The sequence below is a fragment of the Salvelinus fontinalis genome, chromosome 25, assembly GCF_029448725.1.
Source record: "Salvelinus fontinalis isolate EN_2023a chromosome 25, ASM2944872v1, whole genome shotgun sequence".
Taxonomy (NCBI): domain Eukaryota; kingdom Metazoa; phylum Chordata; class Actinopteri; order Salmoniformes; family Salmonidae; genus Salvelinus; species Salvelinus fontinalis.
Genome location: NC_074689.1, coordinates 7,655,693 through 7,673,930, shown reverse-complemented (window position 1 = coordinate 7,673,930; position 18,238 = coordinate 7,655,693). Strand labels below are relative to the sequence as shown.

Genomic DNA, 18,238 nt, shown 5'->3' with positions numbered 1-18,238 from the left:
GTGGTAGCATGAGACGGAGTCTACAACCCACACAAGTGGCTCAGGTAGTGCAGTTCATCAAGGATGGCACATCAATGCGAACTGTGGCAAAAAGGTTTGCTGTGTCTGTCAGCGTAGTGTCCAGAGCATGCAGGCGCTACCAGGAGACAGGCCAGTACATCAGGAGACGTGGAGGAGGCCGTAGGAGGGCAACAACCCAGCAGCAGGACCGCTACCTCCGACTTTGTGCAAGGAGGTGCACTGCCAGCGCCCTGCAAAATGACCTCCAGCAGGCCACAAATGTGCATGTGTCAGCATATGGTCTCACAAGGGGTCTGAGGATCTCATCTCGGTACCTAATGGCAGTCAGGCTACCTCTGGCGAGCACACGGAGGGCTGTGCGGCCCCACAAAGAAATGCCACCCCACACAATGACTGACCCATCGCCAAACCGGTCATGCTGGAGGATGTTGCAGGCAGCAGAACGTTCTCCACGGCGTCTCCAGACTCTGTCACGTCTGTCACATGTGCTCATGTGCTCAGTGTGAACCTGCTTTCATCTGTGAAGAGCACAGGGCGCCAGTGGCGAATTTGCCAATCTTGGTGTTCTCTGGCAAATGCCAAACGTCCTGCACGGTGTTGGGCTGTAAGCACAACCCCCACCTGTGGACGTCGGGCCCTCATACCACCCTCATGGAGTCTGTTTCTGACCGTTTGAGCAGACACATGCACATTTGTGGCCTGCTGGAGGTCATTTTGCAGGGCGCTGGCAGTGCACCTCCTTGCACAAAGCCGGAGGTAGCGGTCCTGCTGCTGGGTTGTTGCCCTCCTACGGCCTCCTCCACGTCTCCTGATGTACTGGCCTGTCTCCTGGTAGCGCCTGCATGCTCTGGACACTACGCTGACAGACACAGCAAACCTTTTTGCCACAGTTCGCATTGATGTGCAATCCTGGATGAACTGCACTACCTGAGCCACTTGTGTGGGTTGTAGACTCCGTCTCATGCTACCACTAGAGTGAGAGCACCGCCAGCATTCAAAAGTGACCAAAACATCAGCCAGGAAGCATAGGAACTGAGAAGTGGTCTGTGGTCACCACCTGCAGAATCACTCCTGTTTTGGGGGGTGTCTTGCTAATTGCCTATAATTTCCACCTTTTGTCTATTCCATTTGCACAACAGCATGTGAAATTTATTGTCAATCAGTGTTGCTTCCTAAGTGGACAGTTTGATTTCACAGAAGTGTGATTGACTTGGAGTTACATTGTGTTTTTTAAGTGTTCCCTTTATTTTTTTGAGCAGTGTACAATAGAAGTTCTACTTAAGTTGTTTTTTGGGGAATCTGTACTTTACTATTTATAATTGACAACTTTTACTTTACTACATTCCTAAAGAAAATAATGTACTTTTTAATCCATACATTTTCCCTGACACTCAAAAGTACTCGTTACAATTTGAATGCTTAGCAGTACAGGAAAATGTTTGAGAGAACATCCCTGGTCATCCCTACTGCCTCTGATCTGGCAGACTCACTGAACACAAATGCTTAGTTTGTAAATGATGTCTTAGTGTTGGAGTGTGCCCCTGGCTGTCAAAAATAAATTAATAACAATAATAATGAAATCGTGCCGTCTTGTTTGCTTAATATAAGGAATTTCATGTATAGCATTTACTGTTACTCAAGTATGAGAGCCGAGTACTTTTTCCACCACTGTACTTAAGTACATTTAAAACCAGATACTTTTACTCAAGTAGTATTTTACTGGGATACCTTCACTTTTACTTTAGTCATTTTCTATTAAGGTATCTTTACTTTTACTCAAGTAGGACAATTGAGTCCTTTTTCCACCTCTGACTAACTATTTGCACATCGTTACAATATTGTACATAGCCATATGACATTTCAAATGTCTCTACTCCTTTGGAACTTGTGTGAGTGTAATGTTTACTGTGAATGTATGTATTGTTTAGTTCACTTTTGTTTATTATCTATTTCACTTGCTTTGGCAAACATATGTTTCCCATACCAATAAAGCCCTTTGAATTGAGAGGGAAGAGAGAGAGAAAGAGGAGCTTTACTGACCTCTGGTGTCATCTCTTCAATAAAGTGAATGGTGTAATCTATGTTGAAACGAATCACTCTGCACAATGGAATCTGGGACGATGAAAGAGAAGAGGGGAGAAGAGAGTAGAGGAACACTCATTACCATGATGTTAGACAGAGGTTACAGCTTTTCAAGAAAACTCATTAAATCCTCATCTCCATAAGCAGCGGCTGCAGCCCAAAAACACACACGCACACACACACACTGACAGAGTAACACAAGCACACACAGTAATGTGCACACACTGGACACCAAACACACACAGAACACACACCCAACCCACACATACCGAACACAAACAACACACACTCGGTATCTCTTTACCCACGGCTTTTGAACATTAAGTGACTCCAATCTCTTTAAGGAGATAAGCCTGCTCTTCCGTGTTTAATCTCCCAGTTACATGCTCTTTGTTGTCTGAACGGGAGTCCATTTTGGAGGATTAACCTGGTCCACCGTATATCATGCAGTGGTGCCCACCCCTTTAGCTAACTAGCAGGGGCTAATATCGCTGCGTTCTGGAGTCTCTAATCCCCAGACCCTCTGTAATGAAAGGTTTTTCAAGGGGTTGTTAAAATTATCTCCGTGGTAATCTGGGTTTAACTCTCGCCAAATTCTTTCCAAATTGGAATTATTAACCGAATATGCGCATTTCGCGTCATTATTCAAACACACACAAATATTCAAACACACAACTCTCTCAATCACTGCCTTATTCAGCTAGGCCTTGCCTGCCATCGATTTGCCATATCCTTTTGGGACAAAAATGTATATGAAAGAACCTAATACAGTTCAACTTGGCTTGCCTTTCAAGCCTCCCCTGAAACTCTCTGAAGCCCCCCTGGGGTGGCGTGCCTCCATTTTAAAAACCTCTGCTAAAGAGGGATCCTCTGTCGATACGCATGAGGCCTTTAAAGTCCCAACCGCTGTTATATTTGACAGTTACTGATGGGCCTTTAAAAGTAGAGAGGGAGGGAGTGGACTGAAAACCCAAGGTCACCATCCGCAGTGTGGCCGAAAAGGAACGTAGAGTGCTTCCCAAATGGTACCCTGACCAGGGTCCATAGGGTGCCATTTGGGAAACAGACTAATTTTGTCTGAGGTTAACTCTGGAACAAAGGAGAGGACCGACACGAAAGGCAGATTTTAAGTTGCTGGGGGTTTTTTGCTGTTTTTTTTTTTTAAGCTGGCCGCTGGCTCTGAAATATTAATGGGTGCTTTGCTTTATAAACCTGCCTGTAGGGACGGACAGAATATTCATATTACGCAGCAACACACAGGCAGCTGACGCAGCACAGGTTGTCCCATCGGAGGACACGAGGGACGAAGGAAAGGGAACAGAAGAGCTATGTGTTGAGCTATGCATATACTTTAAAACAACAGGCCTTGTTAATAAAAGGTTCAATAAAAACATTAAAAATAACAATCAAGAGAGAGAGAGAGAGAGATCAAAGGGAGCGGAGGGTATGATGGCAGGATGGGTCCATTGCATGGTGCTTACGTTAGTGAGAGGCATGTGGGAGAAGAGGGAGAAGCCTTCGAACAGGTACTCATGGTCATCGTACTCGATAACCGTAGGCCTGTCCGTCTGGGAACAACACACACACACACCAAACATGTCAGAATGAAGTCTGATGTAACTTTAAGAGAAATCCTATGGACATGGTTTTTGGGTCCATCTACAATGGTTCCTCCTTTAAAAGTTGTGTCTTACTCCAGCACATCGTGCGGGCTGCTGCAGCATTCTGTGGCACGTAATTTAATTGGCTGACATTTTACCTTAATGCCAGTTAGCGCTAGTTTGACCACCAGAGGGCAACTTGGAGAAGCATTTGATATTCTCCCATATAGGCATTACTAGAGAATAAAAAAAAAATAATAATAACTGTAGTAACAGTACATGGGATTGATTTTAAGAAATGTAGCTTAATTCGATTAATATTATGGTGTTTCTATGCCGAGAAATTTGAAAAATGAAACGCTCTGGGTTTACGTTAGGATGGAATGGAAAATATTGCGCTGTACGTGACGGTCGGGAGTAGGCTACAGTAGAAGAGGATTGGAGGATGCTAAATTAATGTCTGAGGGAGATAACATTTCCACACCCTAATTGTAGTGTAACCAATACTCATTTCGCCTATGGTAGGCCTACAGTGTATCAACAAATATGTTTTTCAATGACGTGACTCTCTGCCGATAATTACATTTAGAGGATTGGAGGGTTCTAAATTAATATCTAAAGGGCATTTTCCATTAGGATCTGTGAGAATATAAGGGCCATTTATATCATTAGAAATGAATTAATAATAATCGCTTTGTTTAAAAAGTAATGATATTTTGGAGATTTAACCTAGAGTGAGTGAGAAAAAGGCAGTTCTTGCACATGGGGTGAGACATTCTCACTAATTTGCAAATAAAGCCAGTTATTTAAAATTACATATATCTTAAGAATATCATGGAATATAATTGAACATTTTAGTTTCTCCATGCTTGTCTCAGAGCAGCACGAAACGGTGCTGAAATAGACGTCCACAGCGGGAAGGCATATATATATATATATATATATATAAAATCATGATATTTTGGAGATTATTTCCTTTAAAAAAAAACGACAGTGAGCGATTGTAATCTGAAAAAAGGCCAAAATAATTTTATAAAGGCCAAAACATAGCCCTGCTAATAGCCATAATGATGCTGGTCAACATAACCATGTGTGTTTGAAAGAGTATTTTCCAGTAAGCAACAACTTGTTTGCCTTCATTAGACAACTTTGTTCCAATATTTCTGTAATTTTATATTTATATTATTAACGAAAGCACAAAGATCCTGATGAAGAAATACAGTACTGTACAGTATATGCTTTTACATTTGGATAATAAAGTATTTAGAGGATATAAGCCACCTGTATGTGTTTATTAGGCTACTGTTCAGTCTGACAAGTAAACATAGCCTACAAGACATACTGTAGTAAACATGAGAAAGTGCCTAATGCCTTACATAAGAGAGAGCAGGCTATGTCCAGACTTTCTCAGTGAAGTCAAGTACCTTCAATAATGGCTGTACTAGAGAATGCGGGCACGCGGGAGACCGGGGTTCAATTCCCCGACAGGGGACGAAGGAGTAGGCTGTCCTTGTAAAAATGAATTTGTTCTTAACTGACTTGCCTAGTTAAATAAAGGTTACACTAAGAGCATAACCTTTCTGCACCCTAATTATTTAATTCAAGTCTAACCATTACCCAAACGGAGATTAGGTGAAAATAAACATCTCATTGATTTATCAAGACCAGTCCCCATGCTTGTCTAAGAGCAGCGCTAAACGGTGCTAAAATAGTTGAACTAATAGTTAAATAGGCTCTTAAAATAAATAAGACCTACACCACTTAACAGCACATTACTCAACACTAGTGAGACTCATGTCGCCTACGGTAGGCCTACAGTATATCGAAAAAATAATGAGGTGACTCTCCGCCAATAATTACATATAGTGGATTGGAAGTTTCTAAATTAAAACCAAAAGCCACCTCATGGGTCTGGCGGCCGGCACGGATATCAAACCTGCATCTGTAGCAACGCATTTTGCACTCCGGCGCACCCATCCACAAATTATCAAAATACAGAGAGGTGCTGGTAAAGGTACCTTGCCCTGCTAATTGCCCATAATGGGCTATTATAATACTGTACAAGGTGTCCAGGTCAGGATAAGCAAAAGATTTCTTTATTAAAGACTATCAGAAAGAAGGTTGGTACTTATTTATTTTGATCCAAAGCCATGAATGAGTGAGTCACTCAGCTTTATGTAGGTGCCGGCTATACGACTGTGCCATCAACTTGACAATATATAACAATATTTTGGAGCTTATTTCATTTTCAAAAAAAAACAAGAGAGCGCTTTTGTAATCTGAATAAAGGCCAAAATAATATTTGTGAAGGCCAAAACATTTATTTCTGTTTTTAGAGGGAGAGAAACACTGGGCTAATTGTGCGCCGCCCATAAAGGCCAAAACATAGCCCTGCTAATAGCCATAATGCGCTGTACAAAGTGGCCGTGTGTTTGAAAGAGTATTTTCCAGTAAGCAACTATTTGTTTTCCTTCATTTGTTTTCCTTCATTTTCCTTCACAATATTTCTGTAATTCACTGATATTTATTCCCATAGTAATTCGTTATGGATCCATAACTAAAAAAAACAATGGCATTTTGAAAGAGTATTTTCATCATTATTTTATTAATGAAAGCATAAAAGATGCCATTATTAGTTACATTGTTTTAGTTTGAACGTGCAAACTGGCACTAAGAACAGAAAAGCAGGAACGTTTCCCGCCATTATTAGTGCAATGCCCCTTAAATATTTTGGAGATGATTTCATTTTCAAATATTGTAAAATAAGCAATAAAAAGGCCATTCTTGAACATGGGGTGAGACATTGTTACTAATTTATAAATAAAGCTATTTTGTTATTTAAAATGCGGTCCTTGACTGGGAGACCCATGAGATGACTAAGTTTTTGGTTTCTCTCCCTCTAAAAACATTCAGAGGGAGAGAAACCAAAAACCTAGTCATCTCATGGGTCTCCCAGTCAAGGACCGCACGGGTATTGAACCAGCATCTGTAGCAACACAGCTTGCACTGCTAAGCAGTGTCTTAGACCGTTGCACAACTTAGGCGCTGTACAACATGCCTGGTTGGGAGTGGCCTACAGTAAGAGGATTATTTTTGCTAACAAAATAAAATAATCAAAACCTTAGTGTAACAACATTTTTAGTGAGTAATACTGAAGATGTGCACAATTATCAGTTTCTATTTAGGTTTATGTCACCCATTCATTGTCAGAGACACAGTAGAACCCAAAAGCATAATCAGTGCTCTAACTCCCCCTTGCTCTGGTCTGGAGCAATGAAGTGGTGACGCAGGGTACCGTACTAAACCACAAATGACCTCTAAGTACCGCGGCGTAAGCTCGCAACTTTTAAAGGAGGAACCACTGTAGGGCATAACGTTTTTCCCCCGACCACGTCACCTTACCAGGACAAACTACAAACTCAAGGTAAGGTCATGTGTTCAGGACAAAAACCCATCAGAGCTGTGAGAGGGATCAAGATGGAGAGCGAGACAGATGTATTCATACCAGGAAGTTAGTAGGTGGAGACACAGTGATTCTGTAGTGGTAGAGCTTCCCAGAGTTGTTGTTCATTGGACGACATTCCTTCACCGACTGGAGAGCGAGAGAGAGAGTCTTTGTACTAATGTTTAATAGTCTAGAATACCTATCCTATAGTATTTTAGTGTGAATCAATGCAAGATATTTTAGAAGACAGAGTAGAGTAGCTTGTGTGCGTGTTTACCTCCTCTCCAGGGTAGATGCTGTGGCGTATCCCTGTGCGTCTGGACTTGGCACTGCACTTACACAACGGCCCATCGTTCATCTGTATACACACACACAGGACAGCCATAACCACTATGAACACTCCTCCAAACCGTAACAGGTGCTGAAGGGAATTGTGGCTTGTGTGTAGTACACAAACACAAGAGGTGATATTTTGACAGCACGCAAAAGATATCACCAAAACAGAATGAATCACTTAAAATACACTTATTATAAAACACGTTTGCAATAAACAGACAGAGGATTAAATTACGTGCATTCGTACATCTGCAATGTTTGTTTCCAACACCACATCATTTAAAACCATAGTTACCCTGTCATGGGCATTGTTTAAAAAGGTTTCAAATAAAATGCCATTACAGGTATTTTAGAGGAATATGGTCTCTTCCAACATTAACATTTGTTTTAGACTACGATTCTTTAACTGGGTGTACAGGTTTTCATTCCAGCCTTGTATTTAAATCAGGTGTGGTACTGTGGGTCTTGAATGAAACCCTGCACAACCCTAGCTCTTCAGGACCAGAGTTGGAGAAGCAGGCTGTGAAAGACCATGTTAGAGCAGGGCCTGTACTCATAAAGCTCAGCGTAGGAGTGGTGATCTACGATCTGGTCCCTCTATGTACCCCTATTCATTATGATCTGAAAGGCATCCTGCACTATGAAACTAGATTTTTTTGAGTGAACATTTTCTGATTAGTTTCTTAATTATTATTACAAGGGTCAATCTACCACATCTCCTCGATTAATCAAAGACATTAATCAATGCATCAAGTGCAGGAGGTTCTGACCTGTCCTGGGTCGTTGTACCACAGCTCGTCATGCAGACGGTCTGGATGGGCCTTCTTCCTCTTGATCTCAGCGATCACGTCAAACACGTCGGAGTCAGAGCTGCTGGAGCAGGTACTGCCTCCCCCTTCAGACTCGCAGTCTGACTCGCTGCTGCTGTGACTGTGGCACTCCTCTGGAACAGACACACAACAACCAGGACACTGTCAGTGGCTGGTGCACAGAGAGAGGTCTCAACACAACCACCACAACACTCACGTATGGGCACCTGTCTTCTCTAGTGTGTGGTTTTTACACTTGTTTTTTAATACTAGTTGTTCCTGCAAAAATCACCTGGACATACGTACACGCACTGCTGTGCACAGGGTTTCACTTTCTATTTTTTACTGCCGGTGGCTAGTCCACACACCGAGAGGTCTGCACTCACAGAAAAGACAGTAATCGCTACTAAAAACAGGTTGACAAGCCTGAACACTGTGTCAATCTTAGTGCACTAAATGTTGTTGCTAATCACTTTCTCTTTTTAACTCTCCTAGATGTTGGACAGGGCTGAAGTCATTCCTAATCACATTAAATCAATCTCAGACATGGCAAGGCAAGTTCTACACAGTTTATAAAGCCGGTTCGACAGTATTTCTTTACTTCAACACGAGACTCGACTGTCATTTTCACATTCCACCGTTACATAACCAGTGTTAGAGTTGAAATACCTTTGGGGATACTATCTGATATCAATACAGTACCGGGCTCCTCATCTAGCTTGGTCTTGGGGGGGTCCCATTTGGGCCGGGCCGACTGAGCACGCTCCTGTCTCTTGACCAGCTCTTCCTCGAAGCGTTCGTACAGGTCCCTCAGCTTACTGGTCCCCACCACCGTAGAATCACCCTACAGCAACAAAACAGGGTCACACAGTTTCAAAGGCAGTATGAGAAGTTTGAGCAATTGATTGAAAGACAGTAGAAAGCTGTGGTGGTAAAAATCACTAACAGAGAATCACTGACAGATCAGAGCATTTGTAAATGCCTCAATGATTATCAGAGATATAAGTGTTCATATGGTGTTGTATCCTCAGACATTTTCCAAATACATTTCTGGTGCATACTGTAACAGGAAAATCTGAAATTTGGTTACATTTTCATACAGAATTAACCTGTTTGTGTCAAACTAACAAAGTCAGCAAAGAAAAGCCAGGCTAAGCCTCCTACCACTTGATCCATGGGATCGCTGGAGTAGTAGTTCTCAGCATGGGTACAGCGGATCCACGCAGGTTTCAGCAACTCATCCTCCTCTCTCTCATCTCCCTCCCCTTTCTCCCTCTCGCCTCTCTCCCTCTCGCCTCTCTCCCTCTCGCCTCTCTCCCTCTCGCCTCTCTCCCTCTCGCCTCTCTCCCTCTCGCCTCTCTCCCTCTCTCTCTCCCGGTCTCTGTCTCTATCTATGGAGACTTCAGGCTCTGTGTCTCGGCTCCTGAGGGAGGTATAGCTGCGCTCTCTGTCTCTGCTCATCCCCGGTCCGTCGGACCTCCGGTCCCTCTCCTCCTCCCAGCGACCACGCTTCCTCTCTCTGCTGCCTGAACGACTGCAGGGAGAGAGACACATAAATGGAGTGGGAAATGGTCACATTGGGAAAGAAAGCAAAAGAGAGAGAGTAGAGAGAGAGAGACATCCATCTCTGCTCCTACTGTGTAAATAGTTACATTGTGTGCACATCATTGAAATCAAAGACGTGGGTAACAAGCTAAGTACTTTCCGGGTTCCGTATTATAACTAGGGGATCTATTCAATCCGTATCATGAAAGTTCAGTGTTACAGCAAGATTGAAATTTAAAGGCAATGTTGCCACGTTTGCGGAGACTCCATTCAATCTTCAAAGTTGTATTTGTTGATGCATATGTAGGCTCAATCCAGAATTATCATAAAATGTATATTGTGCAATCCGTAACGCTTCAGCAATACAGATTGAATATAGCCCTAGGTGTATATACATGCAAGTAGACACAAATTAAAGGTAAAATTAAATCATTAATAATCTATTTTTTTAAATAGTCAACGTGAGCATCCATTACCTTCTAGGTCTCTTCCTGTGTCGTTCAGGTGACGGAGACCTCCGACTGTCTCTATGGCGATGCCTCTCCCTGAGAATACACATACCCGCACACACAGACAGACACACACTTCTCTTAGAATGTACAACATACAGATACAGATCTGGTATTGAAAGCATTGCATCAAAGCAAACACAGTAACGCATAACATGAGAGTCCACTGAACACGAGTGTCTGCTAAATCAGGGTTTCCCAACCAGCCACATTTTGGTTTTTCCCCTAGAACTACACAGCTGAAATCAAAAACAAAAACGTCCACCCAGGGGGGCCCCGGAACCGTGTTTGAGAAACCCTGTGCTAAATGACCAAAATGTAAATGAGGACATTATACGTTGGGCATGGGACCGACACATACCTGCTGCGTTCTCGACTCCGGTGACGGGTAGGAGGAGTCCTCCCACGCTGTTCGTACTCTGACCGATGTCTCCCTCCCTCCGGCTTGCGTCTGTCCTCACTCCTGCCTCGGTCCTTCCCTCTCTGGTTCATGGGGAAGTCCATCTTGTGTCTGTCGCCACCACCACCACGACTGCCGTAAGCATAGCCACCCTTCTGCTGCCTGTGGTCGTCATGGCGACCCCCTCTGCCTCTCTCCGGCGACCTCTGACCCCTGTCGTCCATTTGCTGTTGTTTCTCAGCCTTATACTGCTGCCCTCCTCCTCCATGAGGACCGTGCCTGAAGCCCCCATGGTCTGGCTTGAAGGAGCTGGGACCCTGGTGGGAGCCGTAGTTCCCTGGGCTAAAGTTGGGCAGAGGAGGGAATGGAGAATGGGAGTAGTTCATGGAGTAGGGGGGTTGATGGTAGCTCATGGACTGTGGAGGCATGGTAGGAGGCATGCCGGGGGGGTGAGGGAAGGGTGGAGGGGGTACGGAGGGCATCATGTAATGGTAAGCACTCTGAGCTGACGCTGGAGACCCAGATATGGAGCTTCCAGAGGTGTTGCCGGCGAGAGGAGGAGGGGGGAAGTTGGGGTGGCTCTGGGGGTTGGGGAAGGGCGGGCGTACAGGGCACTGGCTGAGGGGACTGGCCGTCATACCCCCCTGAGTGGCCACTGGAGGGGGGTAAGACATGTAGTCTGAATGTGCAGTGACGTAACCACCCCCACCACTGTTTCCTTGGCCACCATAGCTGTGAGAGGAGCTGTGCTGTGCCTGGGGGTCGTAGTGGTAGGGGGGCATTGGCGGCTGGGGAGGTGGGGGTCCTAGGTTGGTGGGCCGGTAGTTTTGGTGGGAGCCGTGTTGACCCCCATGTTGACCTGTGGGGGCTCTTCCTCTGGGGCAGCCTCCACCTCCTCGACCCTGATGGAAGGACATACCTACAGGACAACAGGAACAACATGTTTAAATAATCACCAATGTGCACAGTGTCACCAGCTATGGTCCAGGGTGTTAGTGTGCTTCAGTATTAGCAAGCCACACTAACACCCTGGACCAAAGTTAAGTGTCACCATGCACAGCATGATTACACAGCACAGACCATCTGAATCAGCACTCGATTATCAATGGACATAAACGACAGTCAAATATAATTGTACTAACAAGTAACTGTATTGGATAGACGTCATTAGCTTAAGGTATGTGGTTAGTTATGTATTTCAAATGTTGTCCTAAGTCTGTAATGAATTAGCAATCAAGTCAGCCTGTACTGACACCATTGTACTGTGGCTAACGTTAGCTAAAAAGTAGCTAGCTTGCTACAGTAAACGGTGAGTAACGTAGTTTGTTTAAGAAGTTAGCTAGCATGTCCTTTCGGCTACAGTTGAACAACAAGCGATGGCAAGCTAACAGCTAACTAGTTATACAAATAAGCAAAGAGGGTGGCTAGCTAGCTAGCTAGCTAAATTTACAGTGCACACAAATTAGCAATTCATAATGACAATAGCTAAATGGGAGGCTAGCTAGCTAACTAGTTGTATGTGTTAAACATAAACTAGTAAGCTAGCTAACGTTAGCTAATTAGCTAGCTGAATCCAATTAAAGCCTTCAAGAGAAGCTAGCTACGTTAGCTAAAATTACCTTCAGATTTGATAGCTTACTAGCTACACGGAGCCTGATATCAAACAGAAGCGCATCAATAACTGAATGGCATGGAGTGCTCTTGAAACGTATAACCTGTAGCTAGTCAAGGGAGATAAATAGAGATTTTTAAAAATTAAACATAAACATGACTTATATTCATGCACTTGTTGCAAATACCTTGTTGGTTGAATGGGTTTTGCTGAAAGGTTTTGCTGTGCGTGCAAGCATCTGTGTTTCCAGTCGGAATGCTAAAGAAGATGGACACGCATGACCCAAGGCACACGGGACATGGCTAGATGGGATCCAGCTTTCGTCAAATGAACGTCAAAGTTGAAATATTTTGCATTTTTCCTAACCCTTTTCATAACCTTAACCTAATTCTCCCAACCTTCTCCGTTAATTCTCCCAACTTTCTGCGTAAATTGTCCTAATATGCTACGAAAAGACAAATCTGACTTTTTTTTATACAAAAGCTGCATCCCTTCTAGCCATGACCAAGGACACTCCTGGTGCCCAAATTTAAGACATATGTCGCGGAGCTGAGACTCGAGTGACAGTCGTCCTGATGAGCCCTTAGTTCCCAGATAGCTAGATTATGCTGGCTAACTGGCAACAGTCAAAAGCAGCATGGGCAGGAATGATGTTCTTATAAAAAAAAATACAATGAATGAGTGACTGGTTGACGCGAAATCTGTATCTAGGTGATTCTGCAAATCCAGGCACTTTGGCCCTGCAAGCTTTCAGAAATTAAAACGTATTGAAACACAATTTTAGCAGTATTATAATTGTCTTTGATTAGTCTAGAAACAATATCTGATAATGGCTGTGATCGTACTGTAACGACCCGGTATTGTGTTCTGTGTTTGTGGGTGTGTTATGGTTCTCATGGCTACTAGCAGGGGTTAAATATGTCAGGACAGATGGAAAGGTTGGGGGGGGTATGATGGGTAATCCCGCGGGATTTGGAAATGCATAAAGAGGGATGAGTGTCTCATATCTCTCTCTTCTGTTCGGGCCTTGATCTGTTCCTATGAGAGTGACCTTAACTCGACATGTATAATTGTGTACGTTCGGCATTAGCGGCGTGGGCTGTGGCCTGAACAATAGCCCAGTTTAGGAATAAACCTGTGTTCTGACCTGTACACCTGGAGTCCGTCTCTTTTCTCTTTAATGACCCAGCCGGGCCATTACATTGGTGTCAGAAGTGCTTTCGAACTAAGGGATCGAGACTAGGCGAGTTAGCTGTTCAGTATAGGCCGGGTTGGCTTTAGCGTGACTCGCATCTACGGTCATGATGCCTGGGGCGAGGCGGAAAATTAAAGAAGAGTCGGACAAAGTGTCCGTTGTGAGCTCGGGGGTACCCGGTCGGGAGGGTCAGGCGGCAACTGCCGTGGAGGGGCTTGAGAGCCACTTGGCGGGAGTTAAATTGTCAGTCAGCAAGATGGCAGAACTGGCGGGTTTTCCTTCACATCGCTCGAGAGCAGACGTCACGGCGACGGGGATATCGACGTCACCGGGTGCGGAAATGGCTGGGCCTGCTTATGTAAACAGAGATGGCGGCGACCTATTGCCATTAGCCACGGTAGCGGCTAAACTACCAAAGTTCAATGGACAAGGTAAATGGGAAGTTTTTTTCACTCAATTCGAGTTGTTGGCTAGAGCCGGGAGGTGGTCTGACGAGACGAAAGCGTTACAGCTTGCCCTGAGCCTGGCGGAGGAGGCGTCGGAATGCCTGCTAACGCTAGCCCCGGGCGATAGGGGCGACTACGGTGCGCTAGTGGAGGCATTGGGGGGCCGTTTCGGCAGCGACGCGCAGCCCAACATGCTGCGTATTGAACTGTGTAACAAAAAGAGACTTCAGGAGAAATCATTAAAGGCGTTGGCAAGTGGTATTCTGAGCCTGACCAGGCGGGCTTATGCAACTATGCCGATTGGGGTGCAAGACGAGCTGGCACGGGACAGTTTTATTAGAGCGCTCTCTTCCACCGAACTGGGTAAGCATGTTCAGATGGCGGACCCACCATCTCTGCAGGCTGCAGTGGAGATAGCCAGGAAGAGGGAGCTGATCTGGGGTGAGGGAGTGAGAGTGGAAGTCACCAGTCAACCAGAGGTGAGAGCAGCGGTGGCTGGGGTGCCAGGGGTCACAAAGCCAGAGTGGGTTGACGAGTTGGGCGGGCTAGTCAAGACTGCTTCGCTTGTCATGGAGAGGGGCTCCAGGCAACGTCGCAGTGTCAGCTCAACTCCTATTGTCTGCTGGGGTTGTGGCCAACCTGGCCACATTCAGCGGGAGTGTGGCAGATTCCCCCGTCACCAGGGAAACGACAACGGGTTCTCGCGCAGGGGGCAGCGCGGGCCCACCCCCCCGCCCCCGAACCCACTGTAAGCAAAGGAGGTACCCAGCAGCGCAGACAAGAAGGTGGGGACCTGCTCCCCCAGGGTGTAGCTGCCGCCGTGTTTCCTAGTCCGGTAGTTGTGGTGGGACGTACCACCGTTGGGGACTTCTGCAATGTCGTCGTCAAGGTAGAGGGGGTGGAATGTTTGGCCCTGGTCGACACGGGCTCTACAGTAACCCTGGTGAGACCAGACACACTACCTGTTGGGGTGCGGGTGGAGCCGACCCATGTCCAGCTACGGACTGTCACGGGGGAGCTAGCCCCCATGTTAGGGAAGTGTCAGCTATCTGTGACTGTGGGGGGGAGAACTGTGGGGTGTCCGGTGTGGGTAGCAGCGGTGCAGGACCCCTGTATACTGGGAATGGACTTTTTGAAAAACTGTGGGGCTCAGTTGGACTTAGCGTCAGGTACTTTGAGGCTGTCGGGGGGGCCCACAGTGGGAATGTCGCCTTCGGGAGGGCCAGCAGGGGGCAGGGCTGTTCCTCCGTCTTCCTCCAAGCTTGCAGAAACTCCACCGGTCATCCCGGCTGCTCCCTTGGTCGTTGTGCCATCCCAGCAGCTGTCTCCGGCGGCGACGGCCTTCACTCCCCATCATGGTGCAAGCACAGGCAGCCCAGTAGCCCAAAACACACTGGCCCCTTCAACCCATCAGCCCGACGGGGGGAAGGAGGAAGCTATCGACGCCGTCGAGGCTGTGTGGCTGAAGAACTGTCAGGGTCTGGATGAGGGACAACAGAGACAGTTAAAGCAGCTGCTGTTGGACTTTAAAGATAGCTTCGCTTGGGGGGAAGATGAGGTAGGACAAACGCACCTAGTTCAGCACAAAATAGACACTGGGGACGCCCGACCCATTAAAATTCGGCCCCGTCGTATTCCCCTTGCCAGGAGGGAAGCAGCAGACACAGCTATTGTTGACATGTTGCGGGCTGATTTCATTGAGCCATCAGATAGCCCATGGTCCGCGCCGGTCGTCATGGTGCCTAAGAAAGGGGGTAAACTTAGGTTTTGTGTTGACTACAGGGGCCTAAATTCTGTCACCACTAAAGACTCTTATCCCCTACCGAGGATTGATGAGTCGCTAGACCACGTGAGAGGGTCCTCGTGGTTCTCCTCCCTTGATCTGCGCAGTGGCTACTGGCAGGTGCCCCTCTCGCCAGGGGCACGTGAAAAAACGGCCTTCTCCACAGATAGGGGCCATTGGCAGTTCAAGGTGCTGTGCTTCGGGCTCTGTAATGCTCCTGCCACCTTTGAGAGGCTCATGGACAGAGTGCTGGCGGGGGTTCCGAGAGACGAGTGTGTTGTGTACCTAGACGACATATTGGTGCACGGCACATCGTTTGAGGGGGCACTGGGGGCAATTAGGCGAGTGTTGGAGAGAATCTCGGGGGCGGGGCTAAAATTACATCCGGGAAAGTGCCATTTCATGCAAAGGGAGGTGGCGTTCCTGGGGCATCAGCTGGGTGGTGAGGGCATCAGCACGATGCCAGACAAAGTAGAGGCTGTGAGGGGGTGGCCAGTTCCAGGGGGAAAAAAAGAGGTTAAGAGCTTCCTGGGGCTGGCATCCTACTATCGTAGGTTTGTGAAGGGGTTTGCGGGGGTAGCGGCTCCTTTGAACCAGCTACTCAAGGAGGACACTGTTTTTCAGTGGACCGAAGAGCACCAGCGGGCGTTTGAGGCCCTCAAACGGGCCCTGATGGAGGCCCCTGTCCTGGCCTCACCAGACCCGAACCGTCCGTTCATCCTGGACACCGACGCAAGCAATGAGGGGTTGGGGGCTGTGCTGGCTCAGCGGGTCCTGATGGGGAACACGTAGTAGCTTATTACAGCAGGACTTTTGATAAGGCTGAAAAACGCTACTGCGTGACAAGGAGAGAGCTTTTGGCTGTCGTGGCAGCAGTACGCCATTTCAAGTACTACCTGGGGGGCCTGCCGTTTGTGGTCCGGACGGATCACTCCGCCCTGCAGTGGCTTCTCTCCTTCAAGGAGCCAGAGGGTCAGATTGCCCGCTGGCTGGAGGAGCTACAACCCTACGACTTCCAGGTGGAGCACAGAGCCGGCCTTCGCCACAGCAATGCAGACGCCTTGTCCCGCCGCCCGTGTGCTGAGGATGGCTGTGGGTACTGCGCCAAACGGGTGGAGCGAGAGAGAGAACTGTGCAGGGAGAAGGAAGTCACCGCCACGGTGAGTCAGCTGAGTGTGACAGAGTGCCGGGAGCTTGAGGCTGTGGATGTTGGGGAGTGGAGGCGTCGCCAGGAGGAGGACGCAGAGCTGCGTCCTGTGCTGCGGTGGGTGGAAGAGAGAAGACGACCGCCGTGGGGGGACGTAGCCCCTCTATCACCAGTCACCAAAGGACTGTGGGCTAAATTCACAGTCCTTAGAGTGGCTGAGGGAGTGCTCCAGAGGGGGTGGAAAAAGCCAGCGACTGGAGAAATTACGTGGCAGGTAGTGGTGCCCAAAAGGCTGCAGGGGAGCGTGTTACAGCAGCTTCATGGGGGAGTAGGCGCAGGGCATTTTGGGGTCTCCAAAACGTTAAAGCGCATGCGTAAAGGCTTCTATTGGGCCAGGCACAGGAGGGATGTTGAGGACTTTTGTAGGCAGTGCGATGAGTGTGCTGCTAAAAAAGGACCTCCAGGTCAGTCACACGCCCTCCTACAACAATTCCCAGTAGGGGAGCCCATGGAGAGACTGGGGGTAGACATAGTAGGGCCGTTTCCAACCACAGACAGCGGTAACAGGTGGATTCTAACCGCTATGGACTACTTCACCAAGTGGCCGGAGGCTTACGCTCTCCCAGACCAGGAGGCGGGGACAGTAGCTGATGCGTTGGTGGGGGGAATAATCAGTCGGTTCGGGGTGCCACAGTCTATGCACAGCGACCAGGGGAGAAACTTCGAGTCACGGGTGTTCACAGAGTTGTGTAGACGGTTAGGTGCGGAGAAGACGCGCACTACTCCGCTTTACCCCCAGAGTGATGGGTTGGTGGAAAGATTCAACAGAACATTAGCACAGCAGCTGACCATCGTTACCTCAAAACACCAGAGAGATTGGGACACCCACTTACCGTTTATTCTTATGGCGTGTAGGTCGGCTGTTCAAGAATCGACTGCGTGCCCCCAGCACTACTAATGTTAGGTCGTGAGTTGCGCACCCCAGCCGAACTGACGTTTGGCCACCCTCCTGATAGTGGCGACCGGGTTTTGCCTGGCCCGGACTATGTGTGTCGTCTGCAGAACCGGTTAGAAGCGGCTCACACCTTCGCAAGAGAGCAACTCGAGAACGCAGGGGTGCGCCAAAAGCGCTACTACGACTCGCGCGCTAGGGGGAGGCACTTTGGAGCGGGAGAATGTGTGTGGCTTCACAACCCCACGCGCAAGAAGGGGCGGTGCCCAAAGCTGGACAGTGCATGGGTGGGGCCGTGTCTGGTGATAGAGAGAGTGGGGGAGGTGACGTACCGGGTGGAGGTCCCTCCACGGAG

The 18,238-nt window shown here is 47.4% G+C and overlaps 1 protein-coding gene and 1 pseudogene across 4 annotated transcripts in view; one reads left to right on the top strand and one right to left on the bottom strand.

Annotated features, from left to right (window-relative positions):
- Positions 1 to 12,649, bottom strand: part of drosha (drosha ribonuclease III) — a 125,731-nt gene extending 113,082 nt beyond the window's left edge. The window contains exons 1-11 of one of the 4 annotated variants that reach the window (XM_055881250.1): positions 12,548 to 12,649; positions 12,368 to 12,463; positions 10,710 to 11,667; positions 10,316 to 10,384; positions 9,459 to 9,828; positions 8,964 to 9,138; positions 8,256 to 8,428; positions 7,427 to 7,507; positions 7,210 to 7,296; positions 3,585 to 3,671; positions 2,062 to 2,133 (exon numbers count right to left, since the gene is read on the bottom strand). In XM_055881250.1, coding sequence (XP_055737225.1) covers positions 2,062 to 2,133; positions 3,585 to 3,671; positions 7,210 to 7,296; positions 7,427 to 7,507; positions 8,256 to 8,428; positions 8,964 to 9,138; positions 9,459 to 9,828; positions 10,316 to 10,384; positions 10,710 to 11,665 — 2,070 coding nt within the window. In that variant the 5' untranslated portion in view covers positions 11,666 to 11,667; positions 12,368 to 12,463; positions 12,548 to 12,649. The other 3 variants (XM_055881249.1, XM_055881252.1, XM_055881251.1) reach the window with 3 other exon arrangements.
- Positions 12,650 to 14,795: 2,146 nt separating this feature from the next.
- Positions 14,796 to 17,889, top strand: LOC129823306 (uncharacterized; annotated as a pseudogene).
- Positions 17,890 to 18,238: the final 349 nt, after the last annotated feature.